This window comes from Papio anubis, chromosome 10, assembly GCF_008728515.1.
Source record: "Papio anubis isolate 15944 chromosome 10, Panubis1.0, whole genome shotgun sequence".
In the NCBI taxonomy this organism is placed as follows: domain Eukaryota; kingdom Metazoa; phylum Chordata; class Mammalia; order Primates; family Cercopithecidae; genus Papio; species Papio anubis.
In genome coordinates, this window is record NC_044985.1 from 16,896,719 (window position 1) to 16,918,841 (window position 22,123).

Here is a 22,123-nt window from a genome sequence, read left to right on the forward strand (position 1 = left end):
ACTGAAGCCCCAGGAGTTGCTTAAGCTTATCTACTAACCACCTTGGCAGACTTGTAAAAATTTTGCAACATCCTTCTTAAAAAAGAAAGAAAGAAAATCCAGCAGCCAGCAAACTGTCCATAACAGAGCCAAATGACTCACTGCCAGCACTGCTCTACATGTTTTAGGAAGTCCTTATCGTCTTTCCAACAACACATCCAATTATTTTCTAAAGTAGCTTTATTCCCAGAGGATTCATTTATTTTTTGGTGTAACAGCATCTATCCCAAAAGTTAACCCCTGATGGATACCAACTGAGAGGTATCTCCAGAGGCATAATGATCAGTGTTTAAAAACCAGCACTCCAAAAAGAAAAGCCGAGGGGAGCGGGGGAAGTGCTGATATAGGCTGCCAATTTCCTCGGTGTAAACACTCCCACATTGATTAATTTCAAGCTACTAATGTGAAGTCACTGAACACAGAATTGGGAAGAGATAAGTACAGTTAGCTTTTGTGAGCTGATATGAAGCAACTTCAGCACATCACTGAATATCTCAATATATAGAGAAAATATGATTTGAAATGTACAGGGAAGACCCATTCTGGAGGCAGTAGGATTTGAAATGGACTTTGAGGGGTAGCTATGATTTGGTGGTATCTCTGTCACTACACAGTCAGCCACATCCCTTTGGCAATTTGCATCTGTCTTACTGAGACTAAACTATGAGATTCCTGAGGGCAGACAAAGTGTTTTATTCATTGTAGTAACCCTACTGTAGGTATTTCACAAGCATTTGTTGAATGTGTGAATGGAAAGTGAATAAATAGAGAGGACAAAGGAATTTTAGGCAGAGGGGGCATTCACGGTGTGGGCAGGACAGAGGGGGAAGGAATAAATGAACAGGAGGTTTTGGGTTCAGTGAGTGGTCCATTCTTGGAGTATAGTGTTGGGACATGTGGTATTCCAGTTATTTATGGCTGTATAACAAGCCATCACAAAATTTAATGCCTTAAAACATTAACACATTTGTTTTGCTCATAAATCTGGAATTCGAACAGGGCTCAACAGGACCCGCTCATTCTGGTTCGTATGGCATCGACCAGGGCGGCCTGAAGACTAAGGCTGTAATCGTGTGAAGCCTTGCTCACTCATCTGCCCAGAGGTTGAGCTGGGAAGACTCAAAGAGCTGGGGATTTGAATAGCTGAGGCGCCTTGAATATCTAAAACTCTGTGAGGGCTCTCTGCATGATGTCTCCAGTATGGCAGCCTCAGGGCAACTACAGTTTTTTGTACCAGCTCAGGGCTCCTGAGATGTAGATCCCAAAAAGAGCAAACCAGGAAGAAGCTGTATCCTTTTGCTGACCTACCCTTGGAAGTTACACAGCATCGCTACGCCATAGCCCCCACTCAGATTCAAGGAGCGGAAACCCAGAATCCACTTCTCAGTGCGAAGAGTGTGAGGAACATTGTAATAAGGCCATTTGGGATGAAATATATTTTTTATACATGTGATATATACATACACTATATATTTTCCATGTATTTTGTGTGTGTGTGTGTGTGTGTATATATGTGTGTGTGTGAATACATTGGAGTGGCCACCATTGGAAAATACAATCTGCCACACATAGTAGATGGAAAGTTGGAAAGTTGGATGAGGCCAAATTGGAAGGGATCTTGAATGTCTCAGTAAAGAGTTTGCTCTAAGATAGGGAACCAACCCAAATGCCCATCAATGATAGACTGGATAAAGAAAATGTGGCACATATACACCATGGAATATTATGCAACCATAAAAAGGAATGAGATAATGTCCTTTGTGGGGACATGGATGAAGCTGGAAGCCATCATCCTTAGCAAACTAACACAGGAACAGAAAACCAAACACTGCATGTTCTCACTCCTAAGTGGGAGTTGACCAATGAGAACACATGGACACAGGGAGGGAAACATCACACACTGGGGCCTGTTGGGGGATGGCGGGTGAGTGGAGGGAACCTAGATGATGGGTCAATAGGTGCAGCAAACCACCACAGCACACATATACCTATGTAACAAACCTGCATATCCCCGAGCTTCAAGTAAAATTTTTTTTTTTTTTGAAAAAAGGGTTTCTCTATTTTTCCTCTAGAAGCAATTGACATACCAGTTGCTTATCCTCCCCCAGGGTTCCACATATGTAAGTTCATCATCCTCAGCAGACCTGCAAAACTAACAGGTAGCATCATCATGTCTTTTTATTTTATTTTATATTTTATTTGATGTGGTCTCACTGTGTGCCCCAGGCTGGTCTCAAACTCCTGGGTTTAAGTGATCCTCTCGCCTCGGCCTCCCAAAGTGTTGGGATTACAGGTGTGACTCACTGCATCCAACCCTTAGAGATCTTTAAAAAAAAAAAAACTTCCCTCTGGCTGGGCGCGGTGGCTCACACCTGTAATCCCAGCACTTTGGGAGGCCGAGGTGGGTGGATCATGAGGTCAAGAGATTGAGACCATCCTGGCCAACATGGTGAAACCCCATCTCGACTAAAAAAATACAAAAATTAGCTGGGCGTGGTGGCATGCACCTGTAGTCCCTGCTACTTGGAAGGCAGAGGCTGGAGAATGGCATGAACCTGGGAGGTGGAGGTTATAGTGAGCCGAGATCGTGCCCCTGTACACCAGCCTGGTGACAGAGTGAGACTCCGTTTCAAAAAGAAAAAAAAAAAAGAAAAAAAAATCCTTCCTCAAATGTCAGGGCTCTGCGTTTCATGGCACGTCAGTATTTGAAATCCAAGTGTCTATTTGCCCAAGTAAATAATGATGGCAAATCAGACCATACTGGACATGCTTCTTGCCTGCCTCCCAGCTGGCACAAACCTGTATCTCACTTGGGCAGGTGATAATGGGGTGGCCTGTGATGGGCTACACTGGTGACAGCACTGAGTATCAAAATTGTCAGAACACATCTAGATTGACTCTGGGCTTATTGCCCAATAGCTCAAAGAAGAGGCCAAACCCACAGTGTTGATTCTTGCTGAATACATCACACCTAATGCTGATTCCATCTGCTGAGGGATGCTGGATCCAGACGGAATGCAATTTGCATTCACAGAGCCCAAGCTGCTAGTCACTTCCATTCAAAATTGTGGCCTTTCTCTGCAGGGTCTCTATCCAGCCTGTTTGAAGGGTTCGAGATGAGGACACACTAATTGGCTTTGACTGTTTTTCTGAGCCACAGATGGGGAGAAGCTGCCACTGAGTTTTGGATGAGTGTCCTTCGTCTCTGTCCTCCATTCTTTGCTGACTTCTCTCCTTGCAACAGTGAGATATTTGTTTCTGGCCATAAGGCAGTTGTTGGGAGGAATCCTGAGACAGTGTGCTCTTTCCGATATTTGTCAAACCACAGATGTTCCCCAACGGAGAGATGGTTGCAGGAATACAGGGAAGACATTGTAATGAATACAAAATCCTTTCTTTTGCTCCCAACTTGGAATGGGCTGCTTTCAAAAGTCTGGAACTAAGAACACACATTTTCCCATAGAATAACGATGCCAGGCCAGGCCCACAGATGCAATTTCATCCATAACGTAAGCTAAGGGAGGAAGGCAGACATCAACCAGCAGACAGGTTGGCTCAGCCTAAGTGCTTAATGCAGCTACCTAAGCTGGTTCTGCCGTCCAGTTTTTTTTTCATTTCTGAAATTTGGAAACCCGCCAGCAGATTTCTTATAAGCTGCAAGCTCTAATGGCAAAAGCGATGAGGGTCTGAACACTGGGGCGGCCGGTGCTAAGTATAGTCATTTGTAGGACAGGATCTGCTTGCACTTTAAAAAATAATAAACTGTGGCTTCAGGTAGCTGACTTCAGGACATTGATGTGTTTTTAATTTGTTTGTTTGTTTGGTTTCTCAATGCACTAAAGAGTTTTTGCAATGAAACCACTGAGATGGGGGCGTGGGGGTGGGAGTGGCAGGGATGCTGCTGCTCCTTCTGAGCCCTGTCCAACATGCTGATTAACTCTGTAAGCACATGCCCAGTGCTAATGCGACTAAGCTCACGCTTGCAATCCCACTTAGAGTGGCCATTTCATTTTACACTTAGGAAAAGTATTATAAGGCCACAAACTATGTATTTAAGCAGGCCTCTTGCCACTTGTTTGCCACAGCTCTGCAAACAACCCGAGGCTTATATTGGTAGTATTGAGTGAAGATAAAGTTGGAGAGTATAGAGTCCCTGTTGTTCAGTGAATTCTCTGTGTTAAGTGCTCTGTTTGGACATAGGGAATTTTGCTGAATAAAATATCTTACTGTAAGATTCCCTGTGTGTCGTACACCCATTCTCATTGTCAGATATTAGGAATTTTGTTTCTCTTGTATCTAGCACTTTCTACAATTAACATACACAGATATTAATTTGGCAATTTCCTTCCTTCCTTCCTTCCTTCCTTCCTTCCTTCCTTCCTTCCTTCCTTCCTTCCTTCCTTCCTTTCTCTCTCTCTCTCTCTCTTCTATATATTTTATGTACACAACTTAATGTTCTGATATACGTATATATACAGTAAAATGATTACTGCAGTCAAGCAGATTAACATACCTATCACCCTCTGTGGCTGCCTCGTTTTTGGTGTGTGGTAAGAGCACCTAAAATCTATCTTAGCAAATTTTCAGTATCCAATACAGTATTGTCAACTATAGTCCTCATGCTATACATTAGATCCCTAGACCTGTTCATCCCTATATAACTATAACTTTGTATCATTTGATCTATTTCTCCCCATTTACTCCCCACTGGTAACCACTGTTCTACTCTCTCTTTCTATATTTTTGACTTTATTTTAGACTCCACATATAAGTGAGATCATGAAGTATTTTTCTTTCTGTATCCAGCTTATTTCACTTAGCATATTATCCTCCAGGTTCATCTGTGTTGTTGCCAGTATCAGTATCTCCTTTTTTATGCTGAATAATATTCCATTGTATAGACACCACAATTTCTTTATCCAGCCATTCATCAATCGGCACGTAGGGTGTTTCTACATCTTGACTCTTGTGAGTAATGCTGCAGTGAACACGGGAGACAGATGCCTTTACAAGATGCTGATTTCATTTCTTTTTGGTTCATACCCAGCATAGAGGTTGCTGGATCATATGGTAGTTCTATTTGTAGTTTTTGAGGAACTTTCAAAGTTTTCTGTAATGGCTCTACCAGTTTAGATTCCCACCAACAGTGTAGGAGGCTTCGTTTTTCTCCACATCCTCATCAACAATTTTTATCTTTGTCTTTTTGATAATAGCCATTCTAACAGGTGTGAGGTAATTTCATTGTGGTTTCAATTTTCATTTCCCAGATGATTAATGGTGTTGAATACCTTTTCTTATACCTGTTGGTCATTTTTACATCTTCTTTGGAAAAATGTTTATACAAGTCCTTCGTCTATTTTAAATTCAGGTTATCTGTTTGTTTGTTTATTTGTTTGCTATTGAGTTGTTGAAGTTCCTTATGTATTTTGAATATTAACCCCTTATCAGATATATGGTTTACAAATATTTTCTTTCAATCTGTAGGATGCCTTTTCATTTTATTAATTGTTTTCTTTCATGTGCAGAAACTTTTGTTTGATGAGATCCACTTGTTTTCTTTTGCTTTTATTGCCTGAGCTTTTTGTATGATATCTAAAAACATTCACTGCTGAGGCCAATATCGAGGAGCTTTTTACTACATTTTCTTCTAGGATTTTATGGTTTCAGGTCTTACGTTCAGGTCTTTTATTCATTTTAGGTTGAATTTTGTGTGTAGTGCAAGATAAGGGTCCAGTTGTATTCTTTTGCACGTAGCTATCCAGTTTTTCCAATGCCATTGATTGAAAAGACTGTTCTTTCCCCGTTATATGTTTTTGGTGGCCTTGTCTAAAATTAGTTGACCATATATGCATGGGTTTACTTCTGGGCGCTCTGCTCTGTTCCATTGGTCTACATGTTGGTTTTTATGCCAGTGCCATAGTGTTTTGATTACTCTAACTTTGGAATATAATTTGAAATCAGGAAATGTGACGCCTCCAGCTTTGTTTTTCTTTTTTAAGATGGTTTTGACGATTTAAGGTGTTTTGTAGTTCCACATGAGTTTTAGAATTGTTTTTCATATTTCTGTGAAAAATGCCATTGGAATTTTGATAGAGATTATATTAAATCTGTATATTGCTTTGGATAGTATGGCCATTTTAACAATATTAATTCTTTCAACTCATGAATATGAGATATCTTTCCATTTATTTGTGTAGTTTTCTATTTATTTCACCAGTGTTTTATGGTTTTCATATAAGGTTCCGATCTCTTACTTCCTTAGTTAAATTTATTCATAAGTATTGTATTCTTTTTTAAATTAAAAAAAAGTTTTTAATGGAACACTTCACAAATTTGCATGTCATGCTTGCGCAGAAGCCATGCTAATCTTCTTTGTATCATTTCTATTTTATCATTTATATGTGCTGCCAAAGTGAGTACAGTATGATATTGTTTTTGATGCTATTATAAATGGGATTGTTTTCTTGACTGGCAATTGTTGCTATCCAACAATTTACGTGCTACTGGCTTGAATTGAAGATAAACTCCTTCAGAGGAGTGAGTGTCTTACTACCTTATAATCTCTACAGTGCTTTCTAGAAAGAATATGCTCAAATGGTATCTGTTGCTTTAAATTCAGTGGAATTCAGTAGGGCACAGCATTCAAACAATACTAGTTCACACTATAATTGTACCTGGAACATTTAGAATGTGCCTTATTTTCAACAGTATGACCAGCAGCAGCTCATGGACTGTGAGCATGACATCAGTGACAATTAAAACTTGCCTAGCACTTTGTGTATGCCTAGCATTGTTTTAAGTGCTTTAGCTATAAGATGTCATCTGGTCCTGCAAACAATCCTTTGAGGGGGGATATTCTTACTTAGTTTTAAGTTTACAGATGAGGAACCTAAAGCACAGAGAGATTAAGAAATGTGCCCAAGGTTACATAACTAGGGAGGAGCAGACTCAAACACAAGCAGTTTAGCTCCAGAAAATGTATTCTACTTACTGAGTTATCATGCTCTTTTTTCAAAGAGCTAATCTACATATAAGGAAATACTATCTACCAGGCACTTTTTAATGTAAACTTGTTTAATCTCACAACAAGCCCAAGAGATGAGTACTACTGTTATCTGCATTTTACAGATAACAAAACTAAGGCACAACTAAGCTAAGTGAGTGGTAGAGCCTCATTTCAAACCCAGAAGGTCTGATTTCCAAGTCTGTCCTCTCAATCATCATGCCACAGCACTCTTAGAAGAGTCAGAGGCAAATAGAATGCCAATCCTGAGTTGATTTATGTAGGTTTACATAGGAAGAGATGGTGGATCATAGGCTACTTTATAAGAAGACCCTCCCATTTTCCATCAAGGCTGAACATCACTGCATTTAGAGACAGTTGTGCCTGGGCATATGCAGGGTTTCTTCCCAAATAGTCTGGGAAAATAGTGCCAGGTGAGAAAAAAAATAGTTTGTATTTTGCTTGGAGTATTGAAGATAAGGAGACCAAGGTCCAGGGGTATTTGTTTTTTCATAAGGGTAAAGATAAGGGAGAAGCAAGGAGAGATGACAAGTTGGCACTGCTGTTTCCCTGTGCTTTGAGCTTGCAATGTGGAGGGCATGGGATTGGGAGCAGTCCAGGTAGAAGGTGGTTCCTAGCATAAGACAGGGGGTAGCAGGGATGAGTACACTGGTGCTTGTCTCTCCCTAGACTGAATGGCCACTCTGCTTCCAGAGGCTAGGAAATGGAATGCCTAATAGGTACCAGGGAGGCTCCCGGCTTTTCAGCTCATAGCCAACTTATAGAAAAAAAAAAAAAAGGTATGTGCTGAGCAGAAACAATAATTTATCAGCTGTGCCTTATCTGGCCAATGGGACACTCCCCCACCGCCCGCCTTTTTTTGATCCCTTTTATTAGATGAGGAAAGAAAGGGAAAGTAACACATAAAGTGTTGATTTTAAAAAGAACATGATTTCTTAAGAAATCTGAAGCCTCTCAGCTACGGCTCACCTAAGAATCAAAGTGGCACAGCATTCCATCAGGGCCCAGGAATGACCATCAACTTATTAAGGTTGTGAAGCTGGAAGTTTTCATAAAGACATGCCATTTGTCGCAGGACCTCCTTCAGCCTTTTCCCTGATATCCAGAAGGCTGGATCCTCAGGCTGTCTACTAGACGGCATTCCAGGGAGGAGGGAGGGAGAAAGGAAGAAAGGGAAGAAAGGAGGAGGGGAGGAAGGGAAGAAGGGAGGGAGGAAGGGAGGGAGGTGGGAAGGGAGGAAGTCTCCCAGTTACATATTAATGACTTCTCAGGGTCTGACTTGTCTTTGCTCCTACACTCATCTTGCCAGTGAGCCCTGCAAGGAATGTGGACAACCAAGCTACAGACTGCTGGCCATGGATCATGTCTTGGGTAGACGAGAAGAGGCACATGGTAGGTGTTTTACAGACATGTAGGTAGGAATTTGCAGACTGAACCAGCAAGTGTCTGGTACACAGTAGGTGTTTACTAATGGGAGCTGATACTGCTGTTGACACTGTGAGAGTGAGTGGCTGCAACTGTCATCCCACTGAGTGAAAGCGGGGTTGATTCAGCTGAGCCATTGGGTGACATGGGTGTTCTTCCTTTTTTTAAAGAAAGTTTTGTTTTAAAGTATTATGAAATATAACACAGAGAAACCCATAAAACATAAGCAACTGTATAACGAAAAATAATAAAACAAAGTATCATGTAATTACTACCATGGAACTACTTCCCTGTTTAAGAAATAGAATATGGTCAACACTCAGAAGCAGACCCCCCACCCCATGGGTCCTTACCAGTCATGCAACTTCTCCAACCCACAAAAGCTGACCTTGATCCTTTCATGGAAATGACATACTTGCTTTTAAGTAAATATATGTATAAATTGTATATATGTCCTCTCTCCATATAACCTATATATCCCCATATAAAATCTATATATTTCTAAATATTATGATTTTGTCTGTTTTTGAATCTTATATAAATGTACTCCAACATAATCTTTTTTGTCTCATTTCTTTCAGGCATCATTATGGTTGTAAGATTTAACCACATTGTTTTGGAGGTAACAGTTGATTAGTTTTCATGGCTTTCTAGTAGCTCTTTATATGGATATGCAACATTTTGTCTGTTCTCCTTTAGATGGCCATTTGGGTGTTTGTCAGGTTGGAGTAATTACTAACAATGTTGCTCTGAACATTCTTTTATATGCATTGGGGGTATATACTGAGGAGAGGAATTGCTGGATCACAGGGTATATGTGTATCTGTGAATAACTCTACTAGACCCTGCCAAACTCTTCCAAAGTTGTTGCATAAATTTGCTCTTTATCCTCAAGGCACAAGAGTCACCATCATTTCACAGCTTCATGGACAGATGGTACTGGTTGTCTGTAAATGTTAGCCAGTCTGGTAGGTGTGTGGTTGTACTTAATTGTTGTTTTAATTTGCATTTCTCTGATTACTAAAGAGGTTGGGTAACTTTTCATTGTTTTTTGTCCATCTGGATTTTCTCTTTTGTGAAGGGCCTGTTTATTTCTTTAGCCCATTTAGAAAATGGGGTTGTTCACCTTTTCCTTAATGAATTTTATCCAAATAGATTCTTGATTGTCCCAAGAAGCATCTATTGAAAAGAGTGGTATCCTGGAGTCCATGAGAGTTGATTGTTAAAATTTCAGGAGTTTTCTGAGTAGGTTGTTAAATTGCTGGTAGCTCGACATCAGCCACAGTGTTGACACCATGGAAACTGGCAAATGTGACATAAATCAGGGCATTTTCCACTAGAGAGTTGGTTGATTACTACACCAATGGAAAAGCCCATCTTTTCTGCCCGGCCTCACAAGGCTGTCTCTGTCATAAATTCTGGTCATACACATATGGATTTATTTCACTACTGTCTCTTCTGTTTCATTCCTTTCTTTGTCTGTCCCCGTATTAAAAACACACTGCCTTGTAAACTACAGGTTTGTAATAAGTCTTGATATCTGGTGGAGCGGGTCCTCTCATCTCCTAACAGTATCTTGCTCATTCTTAGCTCTTGACATTTCTCTGTAAATTTAGAATAAGCTTGCCAAGTGTTCACAGAAAAATCTGTTGAAATTTTAATTACATTAAATCTATAGATCAATTTTGGGAAGAAATGTATGTTTTTATCTGCTTTGAGTTCATTATGGAAGTTACTCATTACTGTGTAAAATCAATTGCATATATACTCTATAAGTTGTCATTTGTTGTTTATCATTATCCACAGTCTTTCTTGCTCTATTAGTTCATTTTCCTACTGCTATGAAGAAATAACCGAGACTGGGTAATTTATAAAGAAAAAGAGGTTTAATTGACTCATCATTCCATATGGCTGAGGAGGCCTTATAATCACAGAAGAAGGTGAAGAAGGAGCAAAGGCACATTTTACATGGTGGCAGGCAAGAGCGCATGTGCAGGGGAACTGCCCTTTATAAAACAATCAGATCTCATGAAACTTATTCACTGTCATGTGAACAGCCTGGGAAAAGCCCACCCCATGATTCAGTTACCTCCCACTGGGTCTCACCCATGACACAGAGGAATTATGGGAGCTACCAATCAAGATGAGATTTCGGTGGGGACACAGCCAAACCATATCACTTGCCTTGCAGAACTTTTACATTTCTGTTAAATACAGTTCATCAAACTTTTCCTTTATAGCTTCTAGGATGTTGCTCCTAGCAGCCACAAAGGCAAGCTACACAAAACTTAAAATATAATAGTAGCCACATGAAAAAAGTAAAAGGCTGGGTGCAGTGGCTCACACCTGTGATCCTAGCATTTTGGGAGGCCAAGGCAGGTGGATCACCTGGGGTCAGGATTTTGAGACCAGCCTGACCAACATGGCGAAACCCTGTCTCTACCAAAAATATAAAAATTATCCGGGCACGGTGGTGGACATCTGTAGTCCCAACTACTTGGGAGGCTGAGGCAGGAGAATCACTTGAACCCAGGAGGTGGAGGTTGCAGTGAGCTGAGATCATGCCATTGCACTCCAGCCTGAGTGACATAGTGAGACTCAATGTCAAAAAAAAAAAAAAAGTAAAAAAAGGTAACATTATTTTTAATGATATATTTTATTTAATCCATTATAGCAAATATCATTTCAACATGAAATCAATATATAAAAACTATTCATGAGATAATTTACATTCTTTTTTTCACAGAAATTCTTAGAAATCTGGTCTGCATTTTATATTTCAGGGACATTTCAGTTTGGACTAGCCATATTTCAAGTGTTTATTAGCCACAAGTGGGTAATGGTTGCCATGTTAGATAGCTCAGGTCAGTATCTTTGTTAAGGCAGGTCTACAGCAGCCTTAGGTCTGTGGCTAGTTTCGTGCTACCAAGATCTGGCCCTTCCAGGGTTGGTCCAGTGAGGTCTCTTCTCTATTGTTGGTTGAAACTTTAACGTTTCCTAGCTCTGTGTGACTTTGGGAATTGTTTGACTTATAGCCCCCGAATTACAGCCCCACCCCTGCAAGTTGCTCTTTCTTCAGCATGATATTTTGCCTAGCTCTTGGAGTTTCATCTGCACGTGCCCATTTATTTGGTAAATAAATGAAGAGGACTTCCGCACAGATCTCCGGAACTCTTTCTCTGTGTAGTTTCCTCCTTTCCAGTACTCTTCTTTGTAAAGTCCAGCAGCCTCCTCCTGAATTCCAGTCTCTCACTCCCCAACTCAGTGAGACAACTGTGCTCTCCTTGGGGTTCCTTCTCTGCCCCATGGTCTGCAAAGTGCCTCCACACAGCAGGCCTGGGTGATCCCAGGGTTTACCTTACCAGCTTATCTTCCCTGAGAGATCACAATCCGTGCTGTGGTGCGAGACTGGGGATGGGTGCAGGCTGACAGCCTAATACTCATTATTCTTAAGGCCAAAAGCAGAGGTCCTACTTAAAAAAAAAGTTTTAGCTGGCTGCAGTGGTAAATGCCTATAGTCCCAGCTACTCAGGAGGCTGAGGCAGGAGGATCACAAGTTCAGCCCAACTTAGACAAAATATCAAGACCCACCATCTACAAAAGAAAACAAAACAAATATGGTTTTGAACTTACCTATTAGTTTTACTATCTAGTTATTTCATAATTACTTTGATCTTTATTAATCCCTTCTTACAGTCTTCTTTAATATTATTCTTTTTATAACTTTATTTGTATTCTTATTTATTAGAAATAATTAGGGCTATGAGTTTTTCTTTCAGGGATTCCTTTAGCTATTTCCACAGGTTCTGATAAGCAATATTTTTGTGGTCATTATTCTCTAGATAATCTGCAATTTGGGTTTTGCTTTTCTCTTTGACAAAGAATTGTTCCAGAGACTTAAAAAATTTTTGAGATGGTAGAGTTTTATGTTTCAGTTTTCTGGTTTTATTAATTTTAGTTATATTATATTATAAATAAAGTTATCTACACTATAATTTTTGAAGATGTTTTAAGTTTTCTTTGTAGCTTAATATGTAGTCACAACAAACCTTTGTAAACAAGATGTTATTTACTTTTTACTGTAAATTGTTTATCGACTTTGAGTCAATGTTATCAATGTGAGTATATGAAATAAATTTAAATTTACAAAAATATAATCGTGTGTGTGTGTGTTTACCCTGGGTGCCAGTGTAAGACTATATTTCAAAAATGAGATTTTTGTTCTAAAAAATGTGAAAACCACTAGGCAATGTGACCTCAAAAGTCACCTAGGATGTGTAGAATGGGAATATAAATTTGTGCAGGGCCTAGAGTAGAGTGAGCCCTGAGTTGTGTTGAAATCAAAGGATACCCAGAGTGTTTTTTTTCTCTCCTTTTTCATTCCTTTTCTTTCTTTCCTCTACACAGTATGCTAATAAAACTTCTAGATTACACAGACCAAGGCCAGGTGCTATACCAGTCTGTTATCAACAAGTGAGAGCACATGAAACCGTTTTTAATTGGCCTTAGGAAAAGCAAAGGTGAAATGAAAATTTAATTCTCCTGGACCTTTTTTCAAAATGTATTTTTCCATCTCTACTGTAAAGAGTGAATTTTAATTAGGTTGATTCTCACTGTTTGGCCATGCATTTCTAATCTGTGTTCACTCTTTGGGAAAGAAGAATTTGATGAAAGGAACCGGATAATAATGGAAATCTTGTCTGAGCAGAACAAAGTGGAATTATCCAATATGATAAGGATGTGAGAAGCATTGAGGCTGACGACTGAAAAAAAACACACCTCTCCCCAAAATGCCACTGTTCTGCCTGGCACAGTCTTGTCCTGGCACAGGGAGAGAGCGCAATAGCATGGTATGTGCTTTTGGTGTGTCTGGGCCTTTCTGGTGGGTCACTTAATCCTCCACCCTCAATTTCCCCACCTGTTAAATGGGGGTAATAATCTCCACCTTGCGCTATTGTAAGGATTGAGAGAAATGAATTATGGGAAAGTGCGCAACATGTTATAGGGGCTCAGAGAATGAGTCAGAGGAGAATTTCCAAGGAAAGCTCTATGGCTGGGCTGAAGGTGAGGTTCCTAGTTTATTTACAGCTTTGAAAAGAAAGAAGTGGACGGGGCAGGCATGTATGCATAAGTGAGAGTGTGTGTGTGTGAGTGTGTGTGTGTGTATGTGTGTGTAGGGCAGGGGAATCTGTGGGTACATCCTAGTACAGGCCAGTGTTTCTCTGTGTGCCATTCAGGATGAATCTCCTGTGGGACAGCAAACAACCAGGGTCTTCTGCAGATGAGTTGATTCAGAGTCCTCATCTGAATGTAGGTAGAAAAACCCCAGGAGTCCATGTTTACCCCCATTACGCTACTCCTGTGAGGCCAGCTAGGTCCTTCAGATGAACATAGTGCACCCAATGTGGAAACGAGTTAGGAGTTTCTCCAGCAATGCCAACAAGCAGGTCAAGTAGCACACATCGCGAGTGGCCAGGCCTCCCACGAAACATTATTTAGGGTGCTATGTCAAGCTGTCAGAGAGGGAGAAGATACACATCTTGGCTTTGGAGTTTGTGATTTAACAGAGAGAACAGAGAAAGAGAAAACACGAAAGGCACATATGAAGCTAATTTTAAAGATCCAGTGGCCATACAGCTTTTTTTTTCCTAGACAATGTTAAAATCAAATAATTATTGAGGTCGTCAGACAATAGCTCCAGGGTTGTGTGCAGAAAGAACAGTCCTGGCCAGGCACAGGCGCACCTGTAATCCCAGCACTTTGGGAAGCCAAGGTGGGCAGATCGCCTGATGTCAGGAGTTCAAGAGCAGCCCGGCCAACATGGTGAAACCCTGTCTCTATAAAAATACAAAAAATTAGCCAGGTGTAGTGGCGCATGCCTGTAATCCCAGCTACTCAGGAGGCTGAGGCAGGAGAATCACTTGAACCTGGGAGGTGAAGATTGCCAGTGAGCCGAGATGGCGCCATTGCACTCCAGCCTGGGCAAAAAGAGCGAAACTCTGTCTCAAAAAAAAAAATAATAAAAATAAAAAAAGACAGTCCCATGTTTCTATATGCACCATTCAGGATGAATTTCCTAAGCACCTACTGCGTTCCCAGAATTAGGAGTACAAGCAAATGGGCCAGGCAGATCAGGATTAATTTCCAAGTCTGTCACTAACCATTTTAAAAAAAAATTGTATATACTTAAGGTGTGCAGCATGATGGTTTGATATACAAAGTGAAATTACTACTACAGTCAAGCAAAGTAACGTGTCTGTCACCTTCCACAGTGACCCCATTTTGTGTGTGTTGCACCTAAAATGGACTCTGCAAATTTGCAATCTACGTTGCAACATTATTAACTATTGTCCTGTGGCTGTATGATAAATCTGTAGACTTATTTATTTTGTCCTTTGACCTACATGTCCCCATTTCCTCTCCTTCCCCGGGCTTGGTAACCACCTTTCTACTCTTTGTTTCTATGTATTTAACTTTATTTTAAGATTCCACATCTCAGTAAGACCTTGCTCTTCCTCACTCTTTTATGGCCTTGGGGAAGCATAGGTCCTCCAGGCAGCAGAATTGCTTCTTAAAATGATTGCATCTGTGTGGCCACTGGTTTAATTTAGAGATGTTTTCAGCGCAGGACCTGCGGGCTTGTGCTAGACTTCTAGAATGTACAGATAAAGGGGATCCATGTTCTTCCTTCGAGGCAGAGGTTCTGACTTTGTTTGATTTTGCCACTCCCTGGCAAGGGGCATTTAGCAGTGTCTGGAGACATTTGGCTGTCCCTGTGGGTGTGTGTATGTAGGTGCTAAACATCCTACAACGCATAAGGCAGCCTTCCTCCCCCTTCATTGTCCATTTCCTCTGATTGTGGAATTAAAAGACGAAAATGGGTCCATTCGAGGGAAAAGATCATGATCCTTAATGCTGTTTTTACATGACGGCCTTGTCAGAGCCTTCAGCCTCCTCCCGCTGTCCTCGAAGTTCTCGGCACAGCTGCCTCCGGAGGGCATGCTTCCCACCTGGGGCTTCCTGGCGGAGTGCCATCCTCATCTAGATACATGTCCCCAATTAAAAGACGTCCCGCTGCCGGGAAAGCGGCCTGCACCTTGGAGCGAAACTGAAAGGAGAGACCCCGAGGTCTTCTCGTCGCTCCGTGGGAAGGCGAGGCAGGGCCCTGCGCGGAACACCGGGAAGCTCTGGGGAAAGGCAGGGCTTCTGTGGGGGATCCTGAAAACCTGCTTGGGGCCGACTTCCTGGAGCAGCGGCTGCAAGCAGCGCAGAGCCCAGCTGTCCTTGGCAAACGCCCCACCGAGAAGGCGAGCGCTTGCTGGCTCCTCTGGGACTCCCCGGTCAAGCCACCCCCAAATGGGCCGTGACCCCGCCTTTGAAGGGGGCCCCCAGGGCAGCGGTGGACGTGGGGGCAGGGCGGGCGAGGGGAAGTTTTTCTTTCTCCCAGCTCGGGAGGGCTCGCCAGCTTCCCCTGGGCTGCACCTCCTGGGACAGCCTCGGGTTGGAGCGCCGCTGCTGGCACTGCGGCGGCCGCCTGGGTGACGGAGGGTGGGGCGGGGGTGGGTCGCTAGTAGCTCGGGAGCCAAGATCTGATTTCAGGGACCGTGCCTATGTGCTGAGTCAAACCCCGCCGCTGGGCTGGGTCTGCAGCGGGGCCGCTGAACACAACCCGCTGTGGTTAATGATTAATCACTGACCAACCCGCCTCCCGCAGCTCGGGTGGACCGGGTCGCTCAAGTGCCGACAGCTGGAAAGGAAGGGGAGGGCTGCCAGGCAGAGCGCGCCCTAGGCGAAGAGGGGCAGAGGCTAGCGCCAGGGGCTGCTGGTTTCACTTCCAGCAAGCCAATTTAGAACGTTCTTCCTCCGCCCTCTCCCCACCTCGCCCCCGCCACATACACCCAAACCCCAACACCCAGGCGCCTCCTGGGCCTCTCCCAGGTTGGGCTGCTCCAGGAAGTTTTCATGAAAGCACCTGCAGGAGAACTCGAGTGAGATAAAGTCGTGCGCCCACGCAGGTGAGTTTGCAGCCAAGAACTCTGGGCTCTGCTGGGAGGAGAAAGGGAAGTTGAGGAAGTCTTTGGACCTGGTAGCCTGGTGCTCTTTCTCATGGCTTCACCCAGCAGCCCCGGCAGTGACTGCTCCCATGTCATTGATCACAGTCATGTCCCCGAGTTCGAGGTGGCCACCTGGATCAAAGTCACCCTTATCCTGGTGTACCTGGTCATCTTCGTGATGGGCCTTCTGGGGAACAGCGTCACCATTCGGGTCACCCAGGTGCTACAGAAGAAAGGATACTTGCAGAAGGAGGTGACGGACCACATGGTGAGTTTGGCTTGCTCGGACATCTTAGTGTTCCTCATCGGCATGCCCATGGAGTTCTACAGCATCATCTGGAACCCCCTGACCACGCCCAGCTACACCCTGTCCTGCAAGCTGCACACTTTCCTCTTCGAGGCCTGCAGCTACGCCACGCTGCTGCACGTGCTGACGCTCAGCTTTGAGCGCTACATCGCCATCTGTCACCCCTTCAGGTACAAGGCTGTGTCGGGACCTTGCCAGGTGAAGCTGCTGATTGGCTTCGTCTGGGTCACCTCCGCCTTGGTGGCACTGCCCTTGCTGTTTGCCATGGGTACTGAGTACCCCCTGGTGAACGTGCCCAACCACCGGGGTCTCACTTGCAACCGCTCCCGCACCCGCCACCATGAGCAGCCCGAGACCTCCAATATGTCCATCTGTACCAACCTCTCCAGCCGCTGGACCGTGTTCCAGTCCAGCATCTTCGGTGCCTTCGTGGTCTACCTCGTCGTCCTGCTCTCCGTAGCCTTCATGTGCTGGAACATGATGCAGGTGCTAATGAAAAGCCAGAAGGGCACGCTGGCGGGGGGCGCGCAGCCGCCGCAGCTGAGGAAGTCCGAGAGCGAAGAGAGCAGGACCGCCAGGAGGCAGACCATCATCTTCCTGAGTGAGTCCCAGGCCGGGGGGCAACGCGTGAGCAGCTTCCCAACCTTTCCCCCGACCCGTGCCGCTGTTTGTGGCTCTCTCCAGGGGAAGGCTTGCCCTAGAATTGCACACTTCAGTTCACTGAAGTGGAAGAGTCTTGTAGCAGAATGAGGGCATTGCTCTGGGTCTCTGGGTGTTTCTTCTCTGTGTTTTGGGGATTCATGGTAGGTTATGGTTAACAGGGCACTAGACCAGAATTCAGAAGGTCTGGGTGTATTCCAGAACATCACTGCTGTGACCTTTGGGAAGTCACAAAAAAATCTTCGGTAAAATGGGAACAATAATACTAGAGAATATGAGGGACAAATTAGGTAATGCAGGAGAGGTGAAAGTCCTTTGCAAAAGACCAAGTTCTGCAAAGATAAATGGAACCGTCTTATCTGGCTCTGTCTTTTATCGGGGGAAGCCTTTCTTGTTCAATTAACTTTTGTTCCCATTTTTCTCCTCCTTTGGAGAAAGCAGGCTGTGAGCGACACACACTCTCCGGCTGCTATTTTATTCCTTGGAGTCTCTCCTACCCAATCTTAAGACGTGGGAGCTCTCAGCACTCCCCAGGGCTTGTGTTTCTGCCGCTAGTGAGTCTGCTCCTTACCAGACCAGAGCAACTTGGCAGGACAGCCTGTTCATCTGATCCAGAAAATCTGGCTTCACCGATTCCTAGGATTTGAATAGTCTCCTCACAGACCCAATTCTTAGGTTTGCTTTCTAAACTTTTGTTGTGATACAAGTATTTAAAGTTGAGGCCTTGTCTATTTAAAGAGAGCCCATAGGTCTGTTGACCCCAGAGCCTTCAGAAAAGGGGCCTAGTCGCTGGGAGACAAGGCTTTAATGGAGACACATGAAATGTGTGTGAGCAAAGGGTTTTAAAATATACTTTTTAGCAGAAACAATAAAAAGGGTGTATTGTGGGTGTGTGAGTGTGAGTCAAGAAGGAATAGCTCTAACAAACGTTTCCCTTCTTCCCTCTTCCCTGTCCCCTGTGGCATCAGGAAAGGGAATAAATCATGATGCTGTTTGTTTTGGTGTGGGCAACTGGGCAGCAGGTTCCAGGGACAGGAGGTAGACATGAGAAAGAGTTGGAAGGCACTTGGAGAGTGATGGAAAGACCTGGGTGTTGTCTCAGACCAGCCCCTGGCTTCCAGTGTGTCACTAACTGTTAAAAGTTTAGGGTCTAATTTTAAACCCCCTTTATTCAATTTGAAATAATCGCCCTAATAAATTTCAAAGGACTCAGAGGCAGCCATGGATAAAGTGGATGGTGTCCCTGCTTTGTGCCCCCAGGGAAGTGGGCTTTGAGAGCTGTGGCAGGGGCTGTGGCAGGTGACCAGCTGACTTGACTTTACTCTGTGTCTGTGCAAAATGAGAATATTTGGATGCTACTCCGCATTAGGGGCTGTGCCAGGTGACCAATATTTCCATCCTCTAGAGGAGGAATTTGAGACTTAGAGAAGACCTAGTTCAGAATCACCTAAGTGCAGCTCCGAGAGTCCCTCTGTGCTTTTCAGGGCAGGGAAATACATGTCTGTCTGTGACTTTCACAGGCATGTGGTGAAAGGAAAATGAAACAAGGCAGGACTTTGACAAGCGTAGGTGAGCCTGGTGGCTGCTGCCTCTTAGGGCCAGCCGTTCTGGAAGTTGGAGTAGGTAACATGATCTTGGGACGTGGGAAGGGTACCCAACTCAGTCTATCACCCACTGGCTGCTACCACTCAAAATATTACAGGAAAGAATGGACATTGTATTTGCTTAAAGCTTGAATGTTTGTTGAAATGCTAGTTCTCCCTTCCTCCGTAAACATTCCCTTAGGCGTAGCTTAAACTGTAAGCTGTAATTTACACTTTAGTGTGAGTTAATTAAATTTCCTTTCTTTTTTTTGATTGGAGGGAACTGGCCTGAGTGGATAAGAATTAGAGGGTAGACAAGCATTAGTAAGTGGTCTTCAACTACCTCCCAGTCTAACTTAGGAATTAAGGCTGCCTTTGACCAAAGGGAAAATCACTGATTTATCATTACTCTCTATTTTACCAATCTCCGTGTTTCCTGTATTTCTCTGAGTAGATGTCTGTTCTTCCTGCAGTGGGTGTTCCAAGTTAAAGCCGGTCTCCATTTGCAGCATAAAATCAGAATGCTGTAGACTTTTATTTAGAGATGGATAGGACCTTGGAGGTCGTCAGATCCCATCAGTAATTGTCTGGAATGAGTTTGTTCTTGCTGCTGCTCTCATTCTTTCCTTCTAGCTCTTTCCTTCTTTCCTATACCAACTGTATATTAATCACCCACTGTGTTCTCAGCATAAAGATGGTTGAATGGCAATCAGGTGCTCAATGTGCGATAATATCCTGGGGGAATTTACCGTTTGTATTTAGCCCATTTTCTCTGTGGTAGGTTTTCAAAGCAGTTCCCGCAAATGTCCTCCTCTCCCAATGAATTTCAAAGAGCTTTTAAAAATAGGAACCTCACTAATTAACTCAAGTTAGGAAATAAATTAATGGAGTGAAGAGGAAGAAATCATGGCCTGCATTCATCAGATTAATACAATGCAATTTACTTTGTGAGTTTCATAAAACTTGTGCTTTGGGGCATTTTTAACCCAGAACAAATGAACATATAAATTGTTTACAAATCGCTGAATTTAATATAGTAATTTAGCTGTCTTTTTAGTATTTCATTGCCCAGATGGATCAAATTAAAATAAATATTTGCTCATTTCAAACATATTTTAAATTTGATGTGAAATGTAAATGGCGACATATCACAAGTAGTCCTTGGAGCTCTTGAGGCAATAAAGAAAACAAATAAGACTGTTCCCCACTCGTTGTTAAAAATGCTAACTGCTGCACGACAGAAACAAAATTCATAAATCTACCCAAGATGAGGAAGCCCATGTAAAAAATGTTAATTTTCCTTTCTTCGTCTTTCACTATTGTGCCTCAAGTCTAGGCAATGTGCTCGGCTGGTGAATAATGAAAACACATTGGGAACTCTGGGAGAGAAAGAGAGGCTGGGATGCCTACTAGCTCTAAGCAATTTACAGGAGAACACAATAATGATGCAAAAGTGCACATTCCTGGAAACAGGAGTGTCTTGTCTTGCCCCTTCTCAGCCCAGTGACAAATCAGTACTAGACTTGGTTCCTGTTTCAAGGTTATAGCCAATGTGGCATGGTAATATTTGTCCGATGTCAGAACAGAGGTTGCTGGTCTGGATTTCTGCCTCTTCTGGAGAAAAGGAACTGATAATTTGATTATCTGTTCTGTCTCTTCAATGATGAGGATGGTCAAAATGAGGTTTCCTTTCAAGCAAGTCTTTCCGCAGACCTCCCATCTTCTCTTTCTGAAGTCTCCTTTGGAGTTGTTCTCAATGCAGATTGCATCCAGCTCTGTGGACACTTGTGTGTGTCTATTGCACACATGGCTTGCTGCCAAGTGTCGCCCACTCAAAGTGGAATGACAAAGTAATTTTAAAAATACATAGTTTTAATTTGTATAGTAACTTTCAAGTGATTGGGACTCAGTTACAACTACCTCCTAGAGAACTAGAGGGCAGCGACTGGCTTTCAACTATAGTTATGAAAAAAGATTTTTACAATCATGAGGTAAAGAAAAGAAACATCACAGAAGCTTCGTAACTCTAGAATAATTACACTCTTTTGCATTCTGATTTGCTCTCCTGAGTCAGAAGGAAAGGGGAGGAGTTACATCTAGTGGCAGGCATTACACATCAACTTGGGTTGCTCATGTTGAATATGGACATTATTCATCATGTGTGTTTGGATGGAACAAAGGTTAAGAATTGCTGCTGTAACGAACTACTCTAAAAATCCGGTTGACATACATTTAGATTTTCGTGGTGTGGTTCAGGGAGAAGCAAAGAGAAGGAGCTCAGAATCACATCCTCTGGGTTTTTAGACCACAGAATTAAAGGTCAAACCAAACAGGTTCAGGGGAGAAAAAGAAGAGAGAAGAGAGGGGAGGGTGAGAGGGGAGAGGGGACTGAGATATTGACAGCGGGTCCTCTTTACCTGAGGACAATCATTACCTGAAAAGAACTCGTTGGTTCCCTTAAAGTGGGGTTGAAAACATGTGAAAAGAGGTCTCGTTGGGACTTGAAAGTGAAAATTATGAAAAGAAATTTATTTGTATGTTACAAATATAAGTTATGGTTACAACTATATATTCTTATAATGATTATTCAGAATGACTCCAATGTGGCTTGAGGGCATAATCTTTGTAACAAAACCATCTGATAACCTTTGTGTTTTATTTTCTCAGTAAGATTATAAAAAGGGCCTCTCTTCATTCTTTGCTATTTAAATCACCCTCATGAAAGCACCCATCCTTGCATTATCCTTGTCAATTTTCTATTCTTTCATAATTATGTGGTCTGATTCGAGCAAACCTTGACTGTCAGTGGCTCGGCATTTGAATCATCTTTTTCTTCAGTTTCCTTTTCATTGATTTCATGAAATTCTGAGCTCTGTGTGTAGGCCATAACCAAAATACAATTAGTTTAAAAACCAATCCCTATACTCTACCATATATTTGGTATTACACAGAAGTGGATGCCTTGAAATACTTTGAAAGTGCCCATGAGAATTTTTAGTAGTTATTTTCTTCACTAGGTTAAATGCTGGTC

The 22,123-nt window shown here is 42.7% G+C and overlaps 1 protein-coding gene and 1 pseudogene across 2 annotated transcripts in view; one reads left to right on the forward strand and one right to left on the reverse strand.

Annotated features, from left to right (window-relative positions):
• Positions 1–6,342: 6,342 nt before the first annotated feature.
• LOC116269255 lies at positions 6,343–6,459 on the reverse strand (annotated as a pseudogene).
• A 9,710-nt stretch (positions 6,460–16,169) lies between these two features.
• GPR39 (G protein-coupled receptor 39) overlaps positions 16,170–22,123 on the forward strand; it is a 227,259-nt gene continuing 221,305 nt past the window's right edge. Inside the window, exons 1-2 of one of the 2 annotated variants that reach the window (XM_009185017.4) lie at positions 16,239–16,503; positions 16,648–17,450. In XM_009185017.4, coding sequence (XP_009183281.2) covers positions 16,721–17,450 — 730 coding nt within the window. In that variant the 5' untranslated portion in view covers positions 16,239–16,503; positions 16,648–16,720. Of the gene's footprint in view, positions 17,451–22,123 lie in introns of both variants that reach the window. The other variant, XM_017947904.2, reaches the window with a different exon arrangement.